At 38.8% G+C, this 18,853-nt stretch overlaps 1 protein-coding gene across 3 annotated transcripts in view; it reads left to right on the forward strand.

Annotated features, from left to right (window-relative positions):
• Positions 1-18,853, forward strand: part of MYO1D (myosin ID) — a 358,498-nt gene that overhangs the window by 278,568 nt on the left and 61,077 nt on the right. For all 3 annotated transcript variants that reach the window (XM_036879016.2, XM_036879017.2, XM_036879015.2), the window contains one exon: positions 699-853. In XM_036879016.2, the coding sequence (XP_036734911.1) occupies positions 699-853 (155 nt within the window). The remainder of the gene's footprint in view (positions 1-698; positions 854-18,853) is intronic.

The raw sequence follows: 18,853 nt of genomic DNA on the forward strand, positions 1-18,853 counted from the left end.
ATAAGGATATTGGATATTGGTTTTAGTTTTTATACTTCCTTTGTTTATTTTTGGTATCAGGATAATGCTGGCCATATAAGTTATGAATACTCCCTTCTCTTCTATTTTTAAGAAGAGATATGGAAAATTGGTGTTATTTCTTATCTAAATATGTGGTAGAATTTACCCATCAACTCATCTGAGCCTGGAGTTTTCCTTTTTAAAACATTTTAACCACAACTTTAAATTCTTTATAAGGGATACAATACTATTCAGGTTATCTATTTCTTCTTGGGTGACTTTTGGTAGTTTATGATTTTCAAGAAATTATTTGATTTATCTAAGCTGTTGAAAATATTCCCTTATTATCCTTTTAATGCCTATGTGGCCTGCAGTGACGTCTCTTCTTGCGTTTCTGATACTTATAGATAGGTCTTCTCTCTTACTCTTTCAGATTAGAGGTTTAGCAATTTCATTGGTGTTTTCAAAGAACCAGCTCTGTTTGTTGATTTTTCTTCTACGATTTTTCTGGTTTCAATTTCATTAATTTTTGTTCTTATCTTTATTATTTCCTTCCATCTGCTTATTCCATGAAACTTGATAAAAATTAAAGCCATCAGTTACTGAGCAAAAATGTATTACTAAATTACAAAATGTGTTTTAAAATTTATTCTTTTGAGAACCATCCTAATAATTCTCTATGCTCTGTCTCCTTGCAGTTGACTGGTCTAAGCGTCTCCAATGGAAAGGACCAACTTGTAGTCTTCCATACAAAAGACAACAAAGACCTCATTGTCTGCCTCTTCAGCAAACAGCCAACCCCTGAGAGCCGAATTGGAGAACTTGTTGGAGTTCTGGTGAATCATTTCAAGAGGTAAAGTTTGATTTTTGTAACTAAGACAAGTTTTAAACATATCAAATCTTAATCGCAATTCTCCGTGAACTTGCTTTTTGCCAATTTTAGTGTATTGAGTTATTTTCCTTCATAAGGAAAACTTACATCATCTGTTTCACAGAAGGCAAATTAGCATCCATGATTAGGAATGATCTTCTGCTTTTCCAGCCTCCAGCTGAACCAATAATGAGAGATTTCCCTAATGGTGACTTTTTCACTGCGAATCCAAATGTCATTAAATCCAAAAGATAGGAAAATTACTTTATGTTCCTATTGTCATAGCTTCTCATTTATTCCAAATGTAATCAGTGAGTGTGTCTACTATAAATTTAAACAAATTAGAAGGCAAATTTAGAGTGACATGTAGGTCCATGAAGACTGAAGGAATTCCTGAGAGAGTCAGTAACCTCTTTGAAAACATGGAGTTGTGATGGAACGTGACATGTTCTGAGACCTTCATAGTAACCCTAGATGATATCTGGGTGCTTATGTATGTGTGTGTATAGTGAAAAAGAAGTGAGAAATATAAGCAAGAAGCAGATCCTGAGGATTGTGGGACCAGAGAATGGGTAATTTTAAGCAGGGGAGTGATTTGGGCTCGTTATTTATTGGAGTTCTGTTAGAGGTGGGTTTTTTCCTTCCCACAGCAGGTCATGGAGCATTTGAGGCAGGGTATTTCTCTAACTCCAAAGTCAGATGTTCTTCCCATTATGGCATGCTGTCTCTGCCTGCCCACCACCCCCTGATGCCACAAGAAGTTCTCCTCAGAACTCAGTGACTGAGAAATGAGCCCAATGGCCAGTTTCGTTTCTTCCCAAAAGACATTTCCTAAGTTGGCAGAAGTAATCAAGTATTCCTTATTAGTATTGTTTTTTTCTTTAGGTTTAGACATGGATTTTCTTTCTCTGAACAAAGGTATATTTAGAATCCGAGGTCTACATGTCTAAATCTACTGTGTTCATTTTTGCTGTTAGATATTTGGAATATAATTTTAGAAGTAGGTTGCACAGATCATTTATGTTATGTATTCTAGATCAAAATAGATCTTTAAATATCTTACATAGCTAAATGCTTTTAAATGCTATAAAAAAAAACAATGTTTAGTGGTCATCTGGTAGAAAAAATCAAGAATCTAAGGAATTACCAAAAATAATAATAAACATATAGGCCTTTGAAAAATTCCCTTCTATCTGCCAAGTAATTATAAAGCTTAGAGAAATACTGAAGAGTTTAGAGTAGAAAGGCAAAGCATGAAAAAGGCATTACTACTCAAATAAGCAGGCTTATTTTCCTCCTAATATTTAGTTTTAGCAAAGTATGTGCAAAAGGGATGTTAATTGGGATGCCTGTACTAATGAATAGTGTTTCCCTGAAAAGTTGAAGTATTTTTTCTCATTCTTGGGTCCTTGCTAACCAAATTCCAACCCCTATTAAGAATTTCTACAAGTGGCAGGAAATGTGAATCTAGTCCTAGAATCCATCAGTTTGTTTTCTGTCCCTAGTATATGCATCTGAGATATGTTTCTAGTTGCATTCCCTCCTATCTTTAACATATGTAAGATTTATAAATGTCTTTAAAATTTATAAATGGAGGGAAAAGAAGAAGGTTGTCAAGATGGTAGGTTTTTTTATAATTCATTCTTGATGTTCCTATCCTATGCATTGAGGTCAAGTACAAATAAGAGAGAAAATCTCTCCTTCCTCCCTCCAGAAAATTCAGTTAGAATTTTGACTCAGAGTTACAGTCATCAGCTTGCTGTTGACTTCTTGAAAAAGGGTTAATTTGATTTTTTTTCTAGCCATTTTCCATTATTGCCAAGTATCATATCATTGGCATGACTTTGAAAATCATACTGTGTTTTAGAAGCATAATGATGTGGCAGAATCTTATTTGTCCCTGGGTTAATCATGGAAATCCAATGGTGACCGGAATTTAAGTCCAGACCAATTATCTTCCAGATAATTTCCCTTAAGTACATGCTGAGAAGTTCTCTAGTTAGAAGTTGGGAGGGAAGCCTCAAAATAACAAAACATACCATTGATAGTCTAGTCTTGAATAGGAGTTATTGTCTTAAAAAAGACATAAAGAGAGAGGATTAGGACTTAAAGTCTATGAGCAAAATTCCAGTCAAATTTCAGAGAGAAAAGGGGAAGTAAAATTTTTGAAAAAAACATCTCATTTTATCTGGCCAACACACTATATACCCAAGACAAATAGGATAGCAAAAAGAAAGAAAATTATAATCCAAACCCACTTTAGTGCAGAGGTTTTTTTTTTAATCGTGAATAAAATGCCCAAAATTTGGTCCAAGAGTATCTCAAAAGAATAATGCATCGTGACCAATTAGCCTTTGCCCTAAGAATACAATACCCTAAGGCTGTCCATCGGGAAGGTCTATTAGTCTCTTCATACAAAAGCTCTTAATACAAGGCAAAAACTGTTTGATAAAATTTAGTATTCATGCCTCATAAACAAAAGAAATAAATCTTCAGTAGGAGCAGGTGTAGGAACAAATAAGATGCAAGCCTGCAGCTGTTGGTCGAAGTCAGTTGAGCGGAAATGGTTACAGGGTTACTTCCCAGAGTGCCTGTGGCCTAAAGAAACTTCTCAGTCATGCCGGCCCCAGTGTATGGAGGCTGAAGAGAAAGAACCTAGGGTAGCTGAGGGGAGAGGTGGCCTCAGGCAGAGGACGCTGCAGTTTGGAGAGAGGGCCACGTGAAGTCACAACCTGAACTGAAACTGTAGGACAGCCTAAGATAATAACTTCACCTCTTCAAGGGATACTCTTGGGCAGATAGCTGCCCCCACTCAAAGCACACAATAAACCAGAAAGAAAACAGCCAGAGACTGTGCGTAGGCAGTATGAAAATAAGGAGCAAAGAAAATAAGAAAAGGCGATGAAAAATGAAAAATATGGAAATAAACTTTACATTTAAAGAAAAAGGACAGCTCAAGCACAGGCCAGTCAGAACAGATGCCATCCAGAAACACCTGTTACAGCCATACCAGCAAGTTCCGGCTATTTTCCACGCACCAGAAATTATACCCAAGGAGGAAAGGAGGGGCCCCAAAGTCAAATACCTTTAGGATATCCTAATGAAGTTAAACAGGTTTCTCTGCAGTACTTCTTAGAGCCTTTAATAGGTCTTTGTTTACTTCAAATACGACCAGTTAAGTTATAAGGAAATATTTTTTTCATGTGTGTGTACACACGCAGACACACACATACAATTATGTATATTATTGACTATTACTAGAAAGACATGCAGGAAATGGGTAACCATGTTTGTGTTTGGAGAGGGAAGGGGAGATGGGGTACTGGAAGAAAGAGGTGTGGGGGAGATTTGTTTTTCACTGTAAACCTTTTGCAATAAATGTATGTGTTACTTATCTAAAATGTTTTTCATCTGAATAATAAGTGGCAGCTGGTTTTTAGGTCTGTGATAGGTAAGCTTTGATTCATGGTTGTTTACCTTTCCTGTTTAGAAAAATAGAAAAGAACAAAAGAGGCTTCTAAGTGAATGATCTCTCTCATGGCATTTGAATACCTTGAAGCAAACCCAAATAAAACCTCTTGGCATGTCATTCTGTATGGTCCCATTGTGTATTTCACATGAACCCGAGATGAGGTTTCCTTTTCTGGGGCCAGTGCTTTGCCAGGCCAGTTTGCTTTGCAGAGGTTATAGAGTGGCGGGTTTGACTTCTGGGTTGTTAGCTCATTCTCAGTGGTGAGTACCTGCTGGTAGCAAGCTTTTCTTCCCACTAGTAAACAGAGTCTCACATCGGCCGCCCTAACTACAGAGTCAACAGGAACTCTGCAATATTAAGCTGTCAAAGGATCCGTCGGCCCTAAGCAGCTGTCCAGGCCTTTGCCTGTCTGAGTGCTGGAAACCTCACTGTAACCCCCATCTCGGGCATAGAAGCTTCTTATTTTTCCTGTTCTATTTCTGTGGATGAAAGCCAGAAGTCAGTGCCATCTGCTTCTTTTTCATAAGCAGTATCTTTATTATCTGCTTAATTAAAAGCGCACCATTACTGAATTTAACTGAACACTTGACCTGCTTCTCTATTGTGGTTTGCTTTTGTTCTTTATAACTCGCACTTGAAACTTTGGCAGACTCAGACCAATAAACAGACCATTGATTGGCACAGGGAGGTGGGCAAGGGGCCGGGGCGGGGAGGCCTCCTGACCAAAAGTGAAAGGAGCAGAGGAGTGAAGCCACCTCTCCAAGGCCTTTCTCCTGGCCCTCCCTGTCCAGCGCCGCTGATGCTCACCACCTTCGACTGCTCCCGTGTGTGTCGCCTGCTCCTCCGTCCCTGATCCCAAGTACACATTTTCATCACCCTTGATCTGTATTTCCAAACTGCTCTCCTTGACTGCCTGGTAGCTAATCGTGTAGTTTATATTCCAACTGAAAATGTTCGAGTAAACTACAGTTGGTTGAAAATAACATAGGTAGCCAACTATAGAGAGGATTGGTTAATTAAATTATGGTCCATCTTCTTAAAGGAGTATTTTGGGCATTTAAAATTATCATTATTGAAGGCGTCGAGTTATGGTGATAAAAAAGTGAGTGACTGTACTTCCCCCTCCTTTGCCTCCCAGTGGAGGCATGCGTGAAAGTGCAGAGCAAGGCACCAACTTTCCATACATAGTACTGGAAACTAGAACTGTTACTCAGCCAGAGGCCCCAGGGAGGGGTGTCTGCCACCTCTGCTCGCAGGTCCTCTCATCGGGCTTCCCTGACCATCCTGTAGAGAACAGCTGTTCACCCACCCTAGCACTCCCTGGCCCCCTGCCTTGCTCTTAGCTTTTCCACATGCTCTCATCTCCGTCTGACAGTATCTGTACTGCTTTATTTCTCTGTCATATGTATACCAACTAGAATACAAGTCTCATGTAAGCAGGAACGTATTTCTGTCGTTCACTGCAGCTTCCCTGGTGTTCGGAACACAGGCCGGCACTCAGAAGGCTCCCAGTAGACTACTGAGGCAGCTGTCAGGGCCCACTGGCTGCGGGAAACTGCTAGCCCTTCCCTGCTGATAAGTGCATCTTGCCCATCAGAAGTGGTAACATAGTCCTCCTTCTGCATGAAAGAAGGGAAGGACTCTTTTACAGTTTCTTTCCCTTTGTGCATACCTCTTTTCTTGTACTGACTCCAGGATTACAGCTCTCAACAATGTAATACAGCTGGGGACAGAAGTGAATAGGTATTTCATGAAGTTACACCAACAACTACAAGAGCAGGGGCTGGATGCACCATGAGTGTGCTGTATGCTGGGGGTTGCAGCTGTTCATTTACTTTGTTCAACAACTGAAGAGCTAGAAATAATTTCAGGCTCTCCTTGTCAAGAAGCTGACAGGGAAGCAAGGTGTTGGGATCCCCACTCAGATCAGCAATAAGGACAAGACTTGAAAACCACAACTAGAGGCTGTGCACATAAGCCAGCTCTCCAGCTTAAAACTGAGAAGTGGATTTTAACTGCTGACTGTAAGGACCCCAGAAGAATCCATATGCTCCTTTTGTAAGAACACAGGACTGAATAGATGTCTCCTTGGTTATGAGGCCTAGAGAGAAAGATGCAGACTTCTTTTTAACTTGTCTCAAAGATTATGAAATGTCAGAATTTTCTGTAGTTGTCATTATTAATTTTATAACCAGAAAAAAAGTCAGAAGTGTAAAATTATTTTAGAGTATCTTTTCTTCCAGAAACTAACTAGTAACCAGTAAATTCACGTAAAATTTTCATAGTGGAAAAAAATCAGCTTGATCCATGCTACCATCCTTAGTGAGAATCATTACAAAAGGAAGCCAGGAGTTACAACCTGGTCTTGGGGAGAAAGACATAGGCCCGGAGATACCATAGTCAAGGAAAAGAATCTGACTGAGGCTATAAGGAGAAAAGGAATTTTGGTATGAAATGGAAAAGGAAAGCAGCTCCTGGTACTAGATGACTGAGAGAACTTTTTGTCAGAAAGAAAAAAAAATTTTTTTTTGTTAAAGGATATTATATTGCTTGTTAACCAAGACAAATGAAAAAAAAACCAAACCCAGCCTAGCTAAAGTAGGCCATTCAGAACTTAGTCACTCCTGGCTTTCCACAGCTGAGGCTTCTTTGATGCATGGCAGTTCTTGGTCTTCTCTGGTTAACATATGCATTGAATTAAGAGACCTAGTAGAAATGAGTTTTTGACAGGAAACAGACAGTGTGGCTTCTGGTCCTAACTCCATCACCAAGTAGCTGTAAGCCCTCGAGCAGATCAGCCTTTTTTGTTCTACAGTTTATCCATAAGATTAAAAGTTTGCACCTAATTTATTCATTCGGTTAAAAATACATACTTCTATTCACATGGTGAAAAGTTCTGGAGATGTTTCACAGCAGTGTAAATGTACTTAACACTACTGAACTGTAAACTCACACTTGGCTATGATGGTAAAAATAAAAGTCAGTGTTGGTTAGACAGCACCATAGAAACAAGAGAAAAAATACTTTCTGAGGTTCAATCACTTATCAGACACTGTCTTAAATCTAGGGATGCAAATACCAACCTCCTGACATCAAAAAGCTTGTGGTCTATTGAGGGAGACAAATGCATAACTCATAATAAGTTCATAGAAGTAAAAAGAAAGTGGCTTAAAGCACAGAGGTCAGAGTATATCTTTAGACAGAAGCAAGAAATGGGAGAAATGTTCTAGGGAAATTTCATCAAAGAGAAGTGGTGTTTGTACTACACTTAAAAGGAGTTCTCTAAATTTAGAAAGTGGCAGACTTCCACTTCTAGCCAAGATGAAGTAACAAGGATGAGATTTACCCAACTACCTGATAGAACCAAATAACAGACAAAATATATGAAACAATCATTTTCAAGACATTGGATATCAGACAATGAATGATGGTGATTCATGGAGACAACAAACTAATGAGATGAGCCCTCCAGTGGCCCTATCTTACTGCCTTAAGAGAAAATCCAGGCCCTGATACAAGGACGAGGAACCTGGAGGCTTAGGAGGCCAAGGCTACTGAGGTCTGCCAGACACAGAAACAGGAGAGAGCTACACAGAGAACTCTAGAGATCTGCAGGGATCCTGTTAAGTATTCATCTGAATACTGATCAGCACATGGGTATAAGAAAATTACCTGAGGGCAAAAGAGCAATGCAAAAAATTAGCAGTAACAGTGCCTGGTACTCACAGAGGGTGAGAAAAGTACCTGTTCCCAGCATCCCAACCAGAAAAACCTCATAATTCACAGAGCAATGAATATAGTACCAAGAAGGGTCTTACTTCAGTACTGGGGAATATTTGGCTCTAGACTGAGCACTGCTCTAGTTTCCTCTAATACATCTTAACAGTGAGTCCAGAAGGATCAAATTATTTCCAAATAACTGCAACCCAGAAAAAGCTCAAGAATATCTCTAGGATATAAAATTATCCAGCATTTAAGGAGATAAAATTCACAATATATGGCATTCAATCAGAAATTAGCAGGTCTTCAGAGAAGCAGGAAAGTACCATCCATTAGTAGAAGAAAAGTCGATCAAAACCAACTTAAAACTGTCCCAGATATTAGAAGTAGCCAACAAGGACATTAAAATAGTTAATATCACTGTGTTGAAACAAACACTTAAATACACAGAAGATATCCAAAAAACCCAAGTCAGACTTGCAGAAGTGAAAACTACAATGTTTGACATAAAAATACAGTGGGTGGAATTAACAGCATATTAGACCTTGCAGAAGTAAAGATTAATGAAGTTAAAGACATAGCAATATAAACTATCCAAAATGAAATTTTTAGATAAAAGAACAGATCATCAGTGAAGCATTGGACAACTTCAAGTAATCTAATGCATGTATAACAAAGTCCCCAAACAAAGGGGGAGACAGAAAGAAATAATGGCTGAAATTTTTTCAAAATTGGTGAAAACTTTATAAACCCACAGATCCTAGAGTTACCCACAAAAAATCATGAAGAGATCTATACCAAGGCATATCACAATCAAATTGCTCAAAAAGAATGATAAAAATATAAAAGAAGCCAAAGGAAAAAATCATGTTATGTACAAAGGAATAAAGGTAAGGATGTAGCAGATTTCTCATCAGTAACGATGAAAGTTAGAAAAGAGTAGAGCAACATCTTTAAAGTACTGAAGGAAAAAACTGTCAACCTACAATTCTATACCAAGCAATAATAGCTTTCAAGAATAAAGATAAATTAAAGACTTTTCAGACACACAAACAATGCAATAATTCATTACCAGTAGACTCACAACACAAGGAATAGAAAAGGAAGCCCTTCAGGCAGAATAAAAATATGCCAGTTGGAAAAACAGATTTCCACAAATGAATAAGAGCACTAGAAATAAAGCTACATGCATACATATATGATTTTTTCCTCATTATTTCAATCCCTTTAAAAGATAATTGTTTCAAGAATAACAGTTAAAAAGTGACACAGATCATTTCATGAAGAGAAATAACAAACCTAAATGTTTATGCCCCTAGTAAAAGAGTTTCAAATTATATGAAGCAAAAATTGATGGAACTACAAAGGAAAATGGACAAATCCACAGTTATACTTGGAAATCTCAATACCCCTCTCTCAATAACTGATAGAACAAGTCAACATAAAATAAGCATATAGAGACCTGAACAACCCTATCAACTGAATTGACCTAATTAACACTTATAGAACATTCTACCTAACAGTATCAGAGTCCACATTCTTTTCAAGTGTATATTTGCCAAGATAGACCATATTCTGTGCCAGGACATGAGTCACAATATAAAGGATCCAAGATCCCTGACGAAAGGAAATAAAATGATAAATCCATTAACAAAAAAATCCTCTGAAAAATCCCTCAATTTTTGGAAGCTAAATAACACACTTCACAGTAACCCAAGAAAACAGTTAAATGGAAAGATAGAGAGTATTTTGAACCACATGAATAGGAAGACACAACACATCAAAATGTGCATAATGCTGCTAAAGCAGTAGTTGCCTGGAAATGTATAGCACTAAATATGTAGAACAGAAAAGAAGAGAGGTCTCGAATCAGTGACCTCAGCTTCCACTTCAAGAAACCAGAAAAATAAAAGCAAATTAAACCAAAGCAAGGAGAAGAAAGAAAACAATAAAGAGCAGAGCTGAAATCAGTCAAATACAAAACAGAGAAACAATAGCAAATGTCAGTGAGACCAAAATAAAATCGTTAAGCATTTAGTAAGATGATGAGGGAAAACAGAAGACACGGATCACCAATGTCACGATGAGAGAGGTGACATCCATGCAGATTCTATAGATATTAAAAAAGATAACAAAGGAATATTAACATTTTATGCCAATAAATTGGACAGTGTAATTGAAATGGACAAATTCCTTAAAAGGCACAAACTAGCAAAATTCACACAAGCAGAAATAAGTAACCAGAATAGCTCTGTGTCTATTAAAGATATTGAATTAGTAGTTAAAAAACTTCCCCAAAAAGAAAACTCCATGTCCAGATGGCTTCACTGGCAAGTCTGTCTTCCTTACATCTAAGGAAGAAATAATATGTTCTATACAAACTTCCAGAAAATTGTAAAGGAGGTATTTCCCAACTCATTCCATGAGGCCAGCCTTACCCTGCGACCAAAGCCAGATGAAAATATTACAAGAAAATTAGAGATCAATACCCATTTGGAACATGGACATAAAAAAAAAATCCAAGCAAAATTTAGTATATCCACTGCAGCAGTATATCAAAGGAAAAATCAAAGCCAATAGTATATAAAATGAGTACTACCTTCCGACCTGGTGAGATTTATCCCAGGCATGCAAGGTTGATTTAACATTCAAAAACTAAAATGTGTAATTCACCACATAAATAAAAAGAAAAGACACATGTTATTTCAATAGATACAGAAATGCATCTGACAAAATCCAACATCCATTTCTCATTGAAAACTCTCAGCAGACTAACAATAGAAGTAACTTCCTTAATCTGAAAAAGGGCATCTATGACATATCTAATGCTAACATCATATTTAATGGTAAAAGACTGAATACTTTTCTCCTAAGATAGGGTTCAGCATTATTGGATAATTTTTGGATAATTGTCTATTTTGGGTAAGTGTATCAATTGGGTAATTTGGATTGTCACTTTATAATATCACTTTGGGAAACAGTTTGGCCATTTAAAAAAAAAAAATTAAACATCTACCTACCATGTATTCCAGCCACACCACTCCTAGATATTTACCCAAGGGAAAAGAAAGCGTATGCCACATAAAGACTTGTACACAAATGTTCATAGCAGCTTTATTTGTACCAACCAAGCAACAGGAACAACCCAAAGCTGATTAACAGACGAATGTAAGCAAACTGTGGGATATCCATACATTAGACTCCTGTTCAGCAATAAGAATGAACCATGGATGCACACCAGCAAATGGATGAAATTCAAAATTCATTTCAGAATAAATGCTTGGTGAGAGAAGCCCACCTATAAAATGTACATACTGTGTAGTTCCATTTCTATAGAACTCTAGGAAACACAAATTAATCTGTAGTAATAGGAAGCAGACCAGCAGTTGGCTGAGAAAGGAGAGTGAAGGGGAGGGACAGGAAGAAGGGATGACAGGAGCATAAGGAAACTTGCAGAGGTGGTGGAGATTTTGAATATGATGATGCTTTCATGGATATATACACATCTCAAGATTTGTCAGATTAAATACTTTAAATATGTGGAGTTTATCGTGTTATCAGTGGTGCCTCATAAAGCTGTTAATGAACTTGGAGCTGAGATCTGGAGTCTAGCGAGGGATGTCCAGGTGTGATGGGGCAGTGCATTTTGGGTAGAAGAAAGCATAAATGCAGCCATAATGGGGATAAGTGAAAATGCACGGGCCCTAAGAACACTGAGATGCAGTCCCATGTAGCAGCATGCACGGCCGTGGGAGAGCAGTGGCAAGAAACACCAGAAAAGTATGTAGGTGTGACCAAATGGTCAAGGGACTTGAAGGCAGTGTACTAAGTCTGAATTTATGCCAAAGCAGGAGGAAGTCACCCAGGAGAACACATAGAACAAAAAGAGGGACCTGGATAGTTCCTGTGTTTAATAGATGAGAAATCAAAGGGTAAAAGAAGACAGGCTAAATAATATCTTGGAAAGAAGAAGACAGTGTGGCCAAATGCCTGAGCATGAAAGGGGATCAAGACCCAGAAAAGTCCATTTGACTTCGTGTCCTTTGAAAGTGCCTCTAGAGAGGTGTTAGGGTGAAAGCCAAATCAAAAAAAAAAAAAAAAAAGATGACTAGAAGCATATTCTGATCTTTAAAATATTGGCTTATCTCTTTCTACCCTAAATTCTATGACTTGAAACTACAAAGATTAGTTTTTTAGACTATAGACATTCAAGCCACTTGATGGTTAGACTATAGACATTCAAACCAGCTCCAGGTATCTGTGTGTAGGTGAGAACTTGAAAATCCAGTTGGAGATGTGTTCCACGCTCAGGCAGCTAATCCTGACTCCCAGAGGAGCAGGGTTCTGAAGTTATTACTCTATTCCGAGGTAAAAACAGTCATTCTGTAATTGGGAAATAGTGGATAATGCTGAGAAGACCAGGGTACAGCTTTCAAACCTTACACACATAGGGACTCTGATAGCCCGTCTCCCTTGAGACTTCCTATCCATGAGACCCTCTGTTACTTGGTGGCCGTTTATTGGACCTATCATACAGGTTGATAAAAGAATTTAGGAGCACTAACAAAGGGAAATATGTTTACCAAGTGATTTATTTTAAATATTTGAGGTTTCAAGGCCGTATTCTGCTAACTGCTCATGTATAATTTCTGCCAGCCATTTCTTATGCTTTATAAACCTGAGCATTCTGATAGCTAACTCCAGAGTCTCTTTGAAACTTGTTTTTCGAATTCAAAAAGTTGCATCTGTTAGATTCTTATTTAGGCTCCCTTTTCAACTGTCACTAGTGGAAACTAAATCATATTCACTATTTGGTGACTAGACTGTGAATCCTTGGTAAATAAACTCAGCACTGTTGTTAGTTAAATGATAGCCATCTGTTCAGAAGAGCAGAACTCAAACCTGAAAGTATACATTTGGCAAACAGAAAAATATAAACATGTGAGCCCCTGACAAACGTGATGGTTAGATATTACACATTATCTCTGTTCTAAATCACTTATTCTTTTTCAAAGAGTGGCAGTAATAAATCAAAGCTGATGTTTATCAGATTGAGATAATATGAATATTAACTCAAGCTCACCAGGTCTGCAGTGCTCTCTGTCTTGCACGTTTGGGAAACTAGGTATTCTGACATGCTGCTTCTCCCTTCTCCCTGACTCACCCCAATGTGCCTTACAATGAGCTAAATTTATTGTAGTTTTGTTCTCAGATTCTATTAGTGGATTCCCTTAAGTAGGTAAAAAGGAATCAGATGTAAGGCTTTCTGTGTCTTTGAGGCTCCTGTGTTTCTGCACCCCTGGTGCTGTTCTGTCTCTCACATGAAGGCATTGATTGACCACAAACCAAAAGGAAAAGATGGCCCTGTGATGATAAGGATAATAGGAACCTACCTTTTAAAAACTCCTGTTTCTCCTCCACTGCTGTGAGACTGTTAGGCACTGTGGACTGATTGCCACGATAGGTAGTTGAGCATCAAATCGTCCTGGGAGTTCTGGAGACTATCTGGTGAATTCATTCCTGACCCTTCAAGCTAGCTGTCTGTTCTCAGTAGGGCAGCCATCCTGGCAAACTCCAAAGAAAAGAAATGGGAACCCTTAGAGATAATAGAGGGAAAATGAAGTCAGGAGAAGCCCACCCCAAAGGGAGTGGTGAGTGAGGGCCACGGCACAGGGTGGGAAGAGGAAGCCCCCTGAGCAGGCAGAGAACCCACCGCCTGTACACAGGACTAAAGAGGGACTAAAGAGGATTGATGGCCATACGTCACCCCAAAAATCCTTTCCTTCTTGTGTATAATCACATCACATGAACACTTGATGCATAATCAAACAAAATTTACTATAAATATAAAACTTGTAATAAAACCCTATAATTTCTATTTTACTCATTCAAAATTTTCATTAGTAAGTAAAAGAATACAAAAGAAATTGAGCATAAGACTGTGTATCTTGTGGCTCCTGCCTAATGATTTTTTAATGGAATTAGCTCTATAGGCAAGATCAGTTGAGGGTGGTAGGGATGGAACCACAGGAAGTATGAAGGACATTTGGCCTGAACCAGAAGGAACTTCAGGTTTTGATACTTGTTAATTATTTTAGTTTTACTCTAGAATTATTTTCATCATGCTCAGTACTGTGTGAAACAGCATATAAATTCTAGATTTTTTCCATCAAAATTGGGTTTGATTTCTTTATTTCAACTTTTTATTGCTTTTATTAATAACAATATGGTAATAACTGCTTAAAATTCTATTATGTCAACTTATTTACATAAATTAACTGATTTAATCTTCCGAGTCATTCTGCTATAAGGCAGATATTCTTATCCCCCTTTTGCAGGTGAAGAAACTGGAGTTCAGAACATGTAAATGATTTACCCAAGATCACATAGCTGGTAGGTGGCAGAGCAGATCCGGATTCAAACCCAAGTCATCTGACTCCCAAGCTCACAATCCCTGAAAGCCCCTGTCTGTATGTCAGGGCCCAGAGCCAAAAGGGCTCGACAGTGTATGCTTCCTGACTCAGAGGGCTACAGCTGCCCCTCACCTTGCCTGGCTTTGCTCCCGTTTCTGCAACCTATAATAAGGAGCCCCGACTCTAAAGGGCCAGGCCTTCTATTGATAAGTTAGGTGCCAGAGCTACAGCAGTAAGCAAGATGCTGTTCCTTACCACCCTGAGTTTACGAATAAATAATGAAAAGCAATGACAGTTGTGCTGAGAACCATGAAGGTGAAGTAAGGAGTGCTGCAAATAAGACATTTGCTGAGAAAAGTATTTGCAGGAAAAGACTTGCAGGAAAGTGTTTAGCTCCATAAATAGAAGATCTTGTAGAGATACTATCTATATTTAGAAGAAGTGAAATTGAATTTATTTACCCAACACAGTGTAATTTCAACTAATTCAGTTCATTTTAATTAGTCAGCTTTACAAAATGTCCTCTGGTACACATCAGCCTGAGTGATCAGTCTCTGCCGGTGCCGATACAACTGTGTTTCCTCTGTCTTCTTCCAGCGTCATTTTTGGGAAGTCTTAGTTGGGACTAAAATTATACATAAAGGTGTTAATGTGTGTGAATTTTCTTCACTTTTAACTGGATGCTAAAAGACAATGGAAAATCGTCTTTAAAGCACTGAAAGTACCGTCAACCTGTAATTCTTTACCCAGCCAAAGTATCTATCAATCAATCAGTCATGAAGTTAAAAAAGCCAAAACAAATGAATACAGGAAAAAATATGGTCAGACGAGCAAAGACTTTCAGACACCCTTTCTTAGGAAATTTTTTGAGGATATATTCCAGTAAGGTAAGCTAATAAAGAGGAAGACATGAGAGCCAAGAAGCAGTAGATCCAAGTCAGGAGAAAAAGTCTTGAGTGGCAGCTGTGGTAGAGACTTAGCAAGGAGTCAGTCCAGATCAGAACGAGAAGATAGAGGGCTTCAGTGAACAGCATTGGGAAAAGGAGGACTTAAGGGGCCTTAGTCTATCCTTAAAAAGCTAAACTATGAAAGAGAAAAGGCAATTGTAAATTCCAAGGGGCAAAAAATACATTCAAGAGAGAACATATTTTGGAACTTTACTTAAGTAGTGAATAATGATTACATGGTTGCAGTAATAAAACAATGCTTGATTTCCAGCTTTTGGAAGTAAACCTTAGACAAAGCATAGAAGCCTTAGCTATGTTACAGAACACTGACTTGATAATAGTCAATATCTTTTTAATGCCCTCTATGTTCCAGGCACTGTTCCATATGGTGGAGATACAAGCAGTGAACAAAATAGCTCTCAGTGCTCACGTTCTGGAAAAGGGAATAAACAATAAATGCATATGAATAAGTAAAATAATGTCTAGAGTCTATGAAGAAGATTAAATGGGACATGATAGATCATAGTCAGGGATAGGAGGTTGCTCTGCTCACATGGAAGACCTCTCAGAGGGAGCAATGCTTCCGTTAGGGTTTGAATCATGAAAAGGAGGAATCTGGGGTGTTACCAAGCAGACGTGCAAAGGCCCTAAAATAAGAATTAGCTTGTGACAGTCAAAATATAAGGGCCAGTCCAGCTGGAGCAGAGTGAATGAGGGGGAGAGTGTAGGACAATGGAAGTTAGATTTAGCCCAGGCCAGATCATTTAAGGCTTATGCGAAATGGTAAGGGGGTTGCAATGAGGGACCATTTTTTAGCAAACGGAGTGAGGTGATCTGATTTACATTTCGGAGAAATCACTCTGGCCATTTGCAGAGGATGGATTAGAGTAGGACAAGAGAGTGGCTGGTCCTGGAAAGACAAAGTGAGGACTCGCACAGTAGTTTAGCAATGAAGATGGTCAGAATATTTTGGAGGTAGCATGACAGGAATTAGGTGGGGTGAAAGGGAAAGAGAGAATTCATCTCTACATGGAGCACCAGGAAACACTAAGAGTGGAATACTTGGGATAGGAGCGCCTTTTGGAGGTAAAATCCATAGTGCGTTGGTGGAGAGGTTACAGAAGTTCTGTCAGCCTGGAGGGTGTTGACCCGGAGCAGCTGACAGGAGGTGGGAGTGGAGAGGGAAGCAGTGGTGCTGGAAGGAGGATGGAGGTGTTGACACCCTCACCTCACACAGCGGACAATAAGGAGATGTGGTTTCTTGCTGATGGAGCAAAACAAAGAATACATCTATTATTTAATGTAACAAAGATAATCAAAAGTGATATAACTATATTTGGTTATGGATGAGGAGAAGAGAGGAGATTATTAGTGCTGTAAATGCAGATCTCATAAAAGGAAATCAGGGGATAATATCTAAAATAGATAAATTAAGAGAGAACAGTATAAGCATATTGTATAGTGGTTGAAGTTAACTATCAAAATACCTAAAATAGAAGTAATTTAAAACAAGCATGAAAGAAGGGGGCAGTGAGTCAGGGGGCGATTGCTTTAGTGTCTTTCAGCCCTCTGCATGTGTTACTTTTAAAAAATAAAAGAGTAGGGCTTTTAATTGCCTCAAAAAAGTCAGATTTTCTGCATGTGGAATGGAAGGGCTTTTTGATTTCCCAAAATTAAGTGAATGGTGGAGGGAAGAGGATTTCTTACTTTTAAGTTTTTTTCCTCCAAAATAATACCAAGAAATTTCCACCTAAAAATGTGCTGGAAAGTGGTAGGTATGCCAGCAAGTGTCAAAAGAAAAGGTTAGTTGGCAGTTCCTCCCTTGGGCTGTAGGAATTTCAACACTAATTTAATTTAACTTAATTCTAATGTAAGTGCTGTTCTGTGTCCTCTACCACCTTCTAACAGAACCAGCCTAGCCCGTACCAGCATTTACAGTTTTTCTAGGCCTCCTGGCACCCCTGATGGAATTGAGAGTTCCAGGAAAGGAAGAAGGGCTGGATCCTGGAACCAGGCAAAGGAGCAGAAGAATGGCAGCAAGAGGAATAGACACTTGGACAGGGACAGCTGAAGGGAGGGCCATCTGGAGGGTTGTGAATATTATATTTTAAGCAGAAATTTGTGATCAGTCCATTGTCCACTTTCCTATCAACAAAATGTCCTTCTCCCACCTCCCTGCCTTCACAGCCCACCTCACCCTCTCCTTCTCCCCCTCCCGGCTGCCTCTGCATTCTTCTCCTGCCCAGCAAGCTGAGGACACCTCCTGATTGGCCTCTTCTAGCGAGAACAGGAGAACCACCCTTTTAAGTCCTCCTCCAAGTGACGTTCTGAGTTGCTTCAGTCGAGAGAATTCTCTTCTGTATGTTTTTATTTGCCTTCCCTCCACCCTCTAAGGCTGTCTGTTGCCATGACTTCTGATTCCCCTTTCACCCCACTTTTAGACTGCTTCCTCAGTGGAGCCAGCCCTTTCCACAGCCTGGGCTTAAAACTAATCTGTTACTTTTTACTTTCCTCCTCCCCCAACAACAGACATGTACACTGAGTGGCTCTTATTCATGGAAGATTAGTTATAGCATCAGTAGACACTTTGGGACTGTGCTTGTAGTAGGACCAGGCATGTGTCAAAATTCCATCCAGGTTCCATCCCTAACTCCCTCAGTATTTAATTTAATACCTCACGCCCCAAAACTTAGCATTATAGAATCTATCTGTGCACAAAGCAATCAGGTCAAACTAGGATTTCACCCAGTCTTTCAGATTTCCATGAACTTTACAAAAGTAGCCTTTGCAGGTAGTTTTGAAACCCTTTGCAGGTAGTGTTAATCGAGCCTTAAAAAGTGGGACTACCTTAGCTTGCTGTGTTTGAGCATTCATGGGGGCAACCATCTCATGCCCATCTCACAGCCCAGAAAGTTTCACTGAACACAGGGCAACTTTTTGATTATCAAAGACTAATTCAATGATAGAAAACTCCAGCTGTTACTGCTTTTCATCCTTAGTGGGACCAAAAATAGAAGTCTTATGCTGTTGAAGGGGAGCATATCGGATAACTTACTGAGGCCCCTCTGGTTCTGGGTTCTGCTCATCTTTCACTGGCAATTGGTGGAGTATTGTGATACTAAGGATTGGGAAGAACTTAAAGATTCCAGCCAGTTCAAGGCAACAGTCAGATTTAAACAGAACTCACCCCAGGCTACTTAGTAAGGGCTCTGTTTTTAAAGACCGCCAAAGGAATATATCTCACAGATCCCTGGGTGATTTATTTAATGATCCTAAACAGTCCACTGGGGAAATCTGGTCCTATTTTTTTTTAATCAATTTTTTTTATTGGAATAAAGTTGACATACAATATTATATTGGTTTCAGAGGTACACCATAGTCACTCAATAATTATATACATTACTAGATGCTTGCCATAGTATATGGAGTT

The sequence above is a fragment of the Manis pentadactyla genome, chromosome 4 (genome assembly GCF_030020395.1).
Source record: "Manis pentadactyla isolate mManPen7 chromosome 4, mManPen7.hap1, whole genome shotgun sequence".
NCBI lineage: Eukaryota > Metazoa > Chordata > Mammalia > Pholidota > Manidae > Manis > Manis pentadactyla.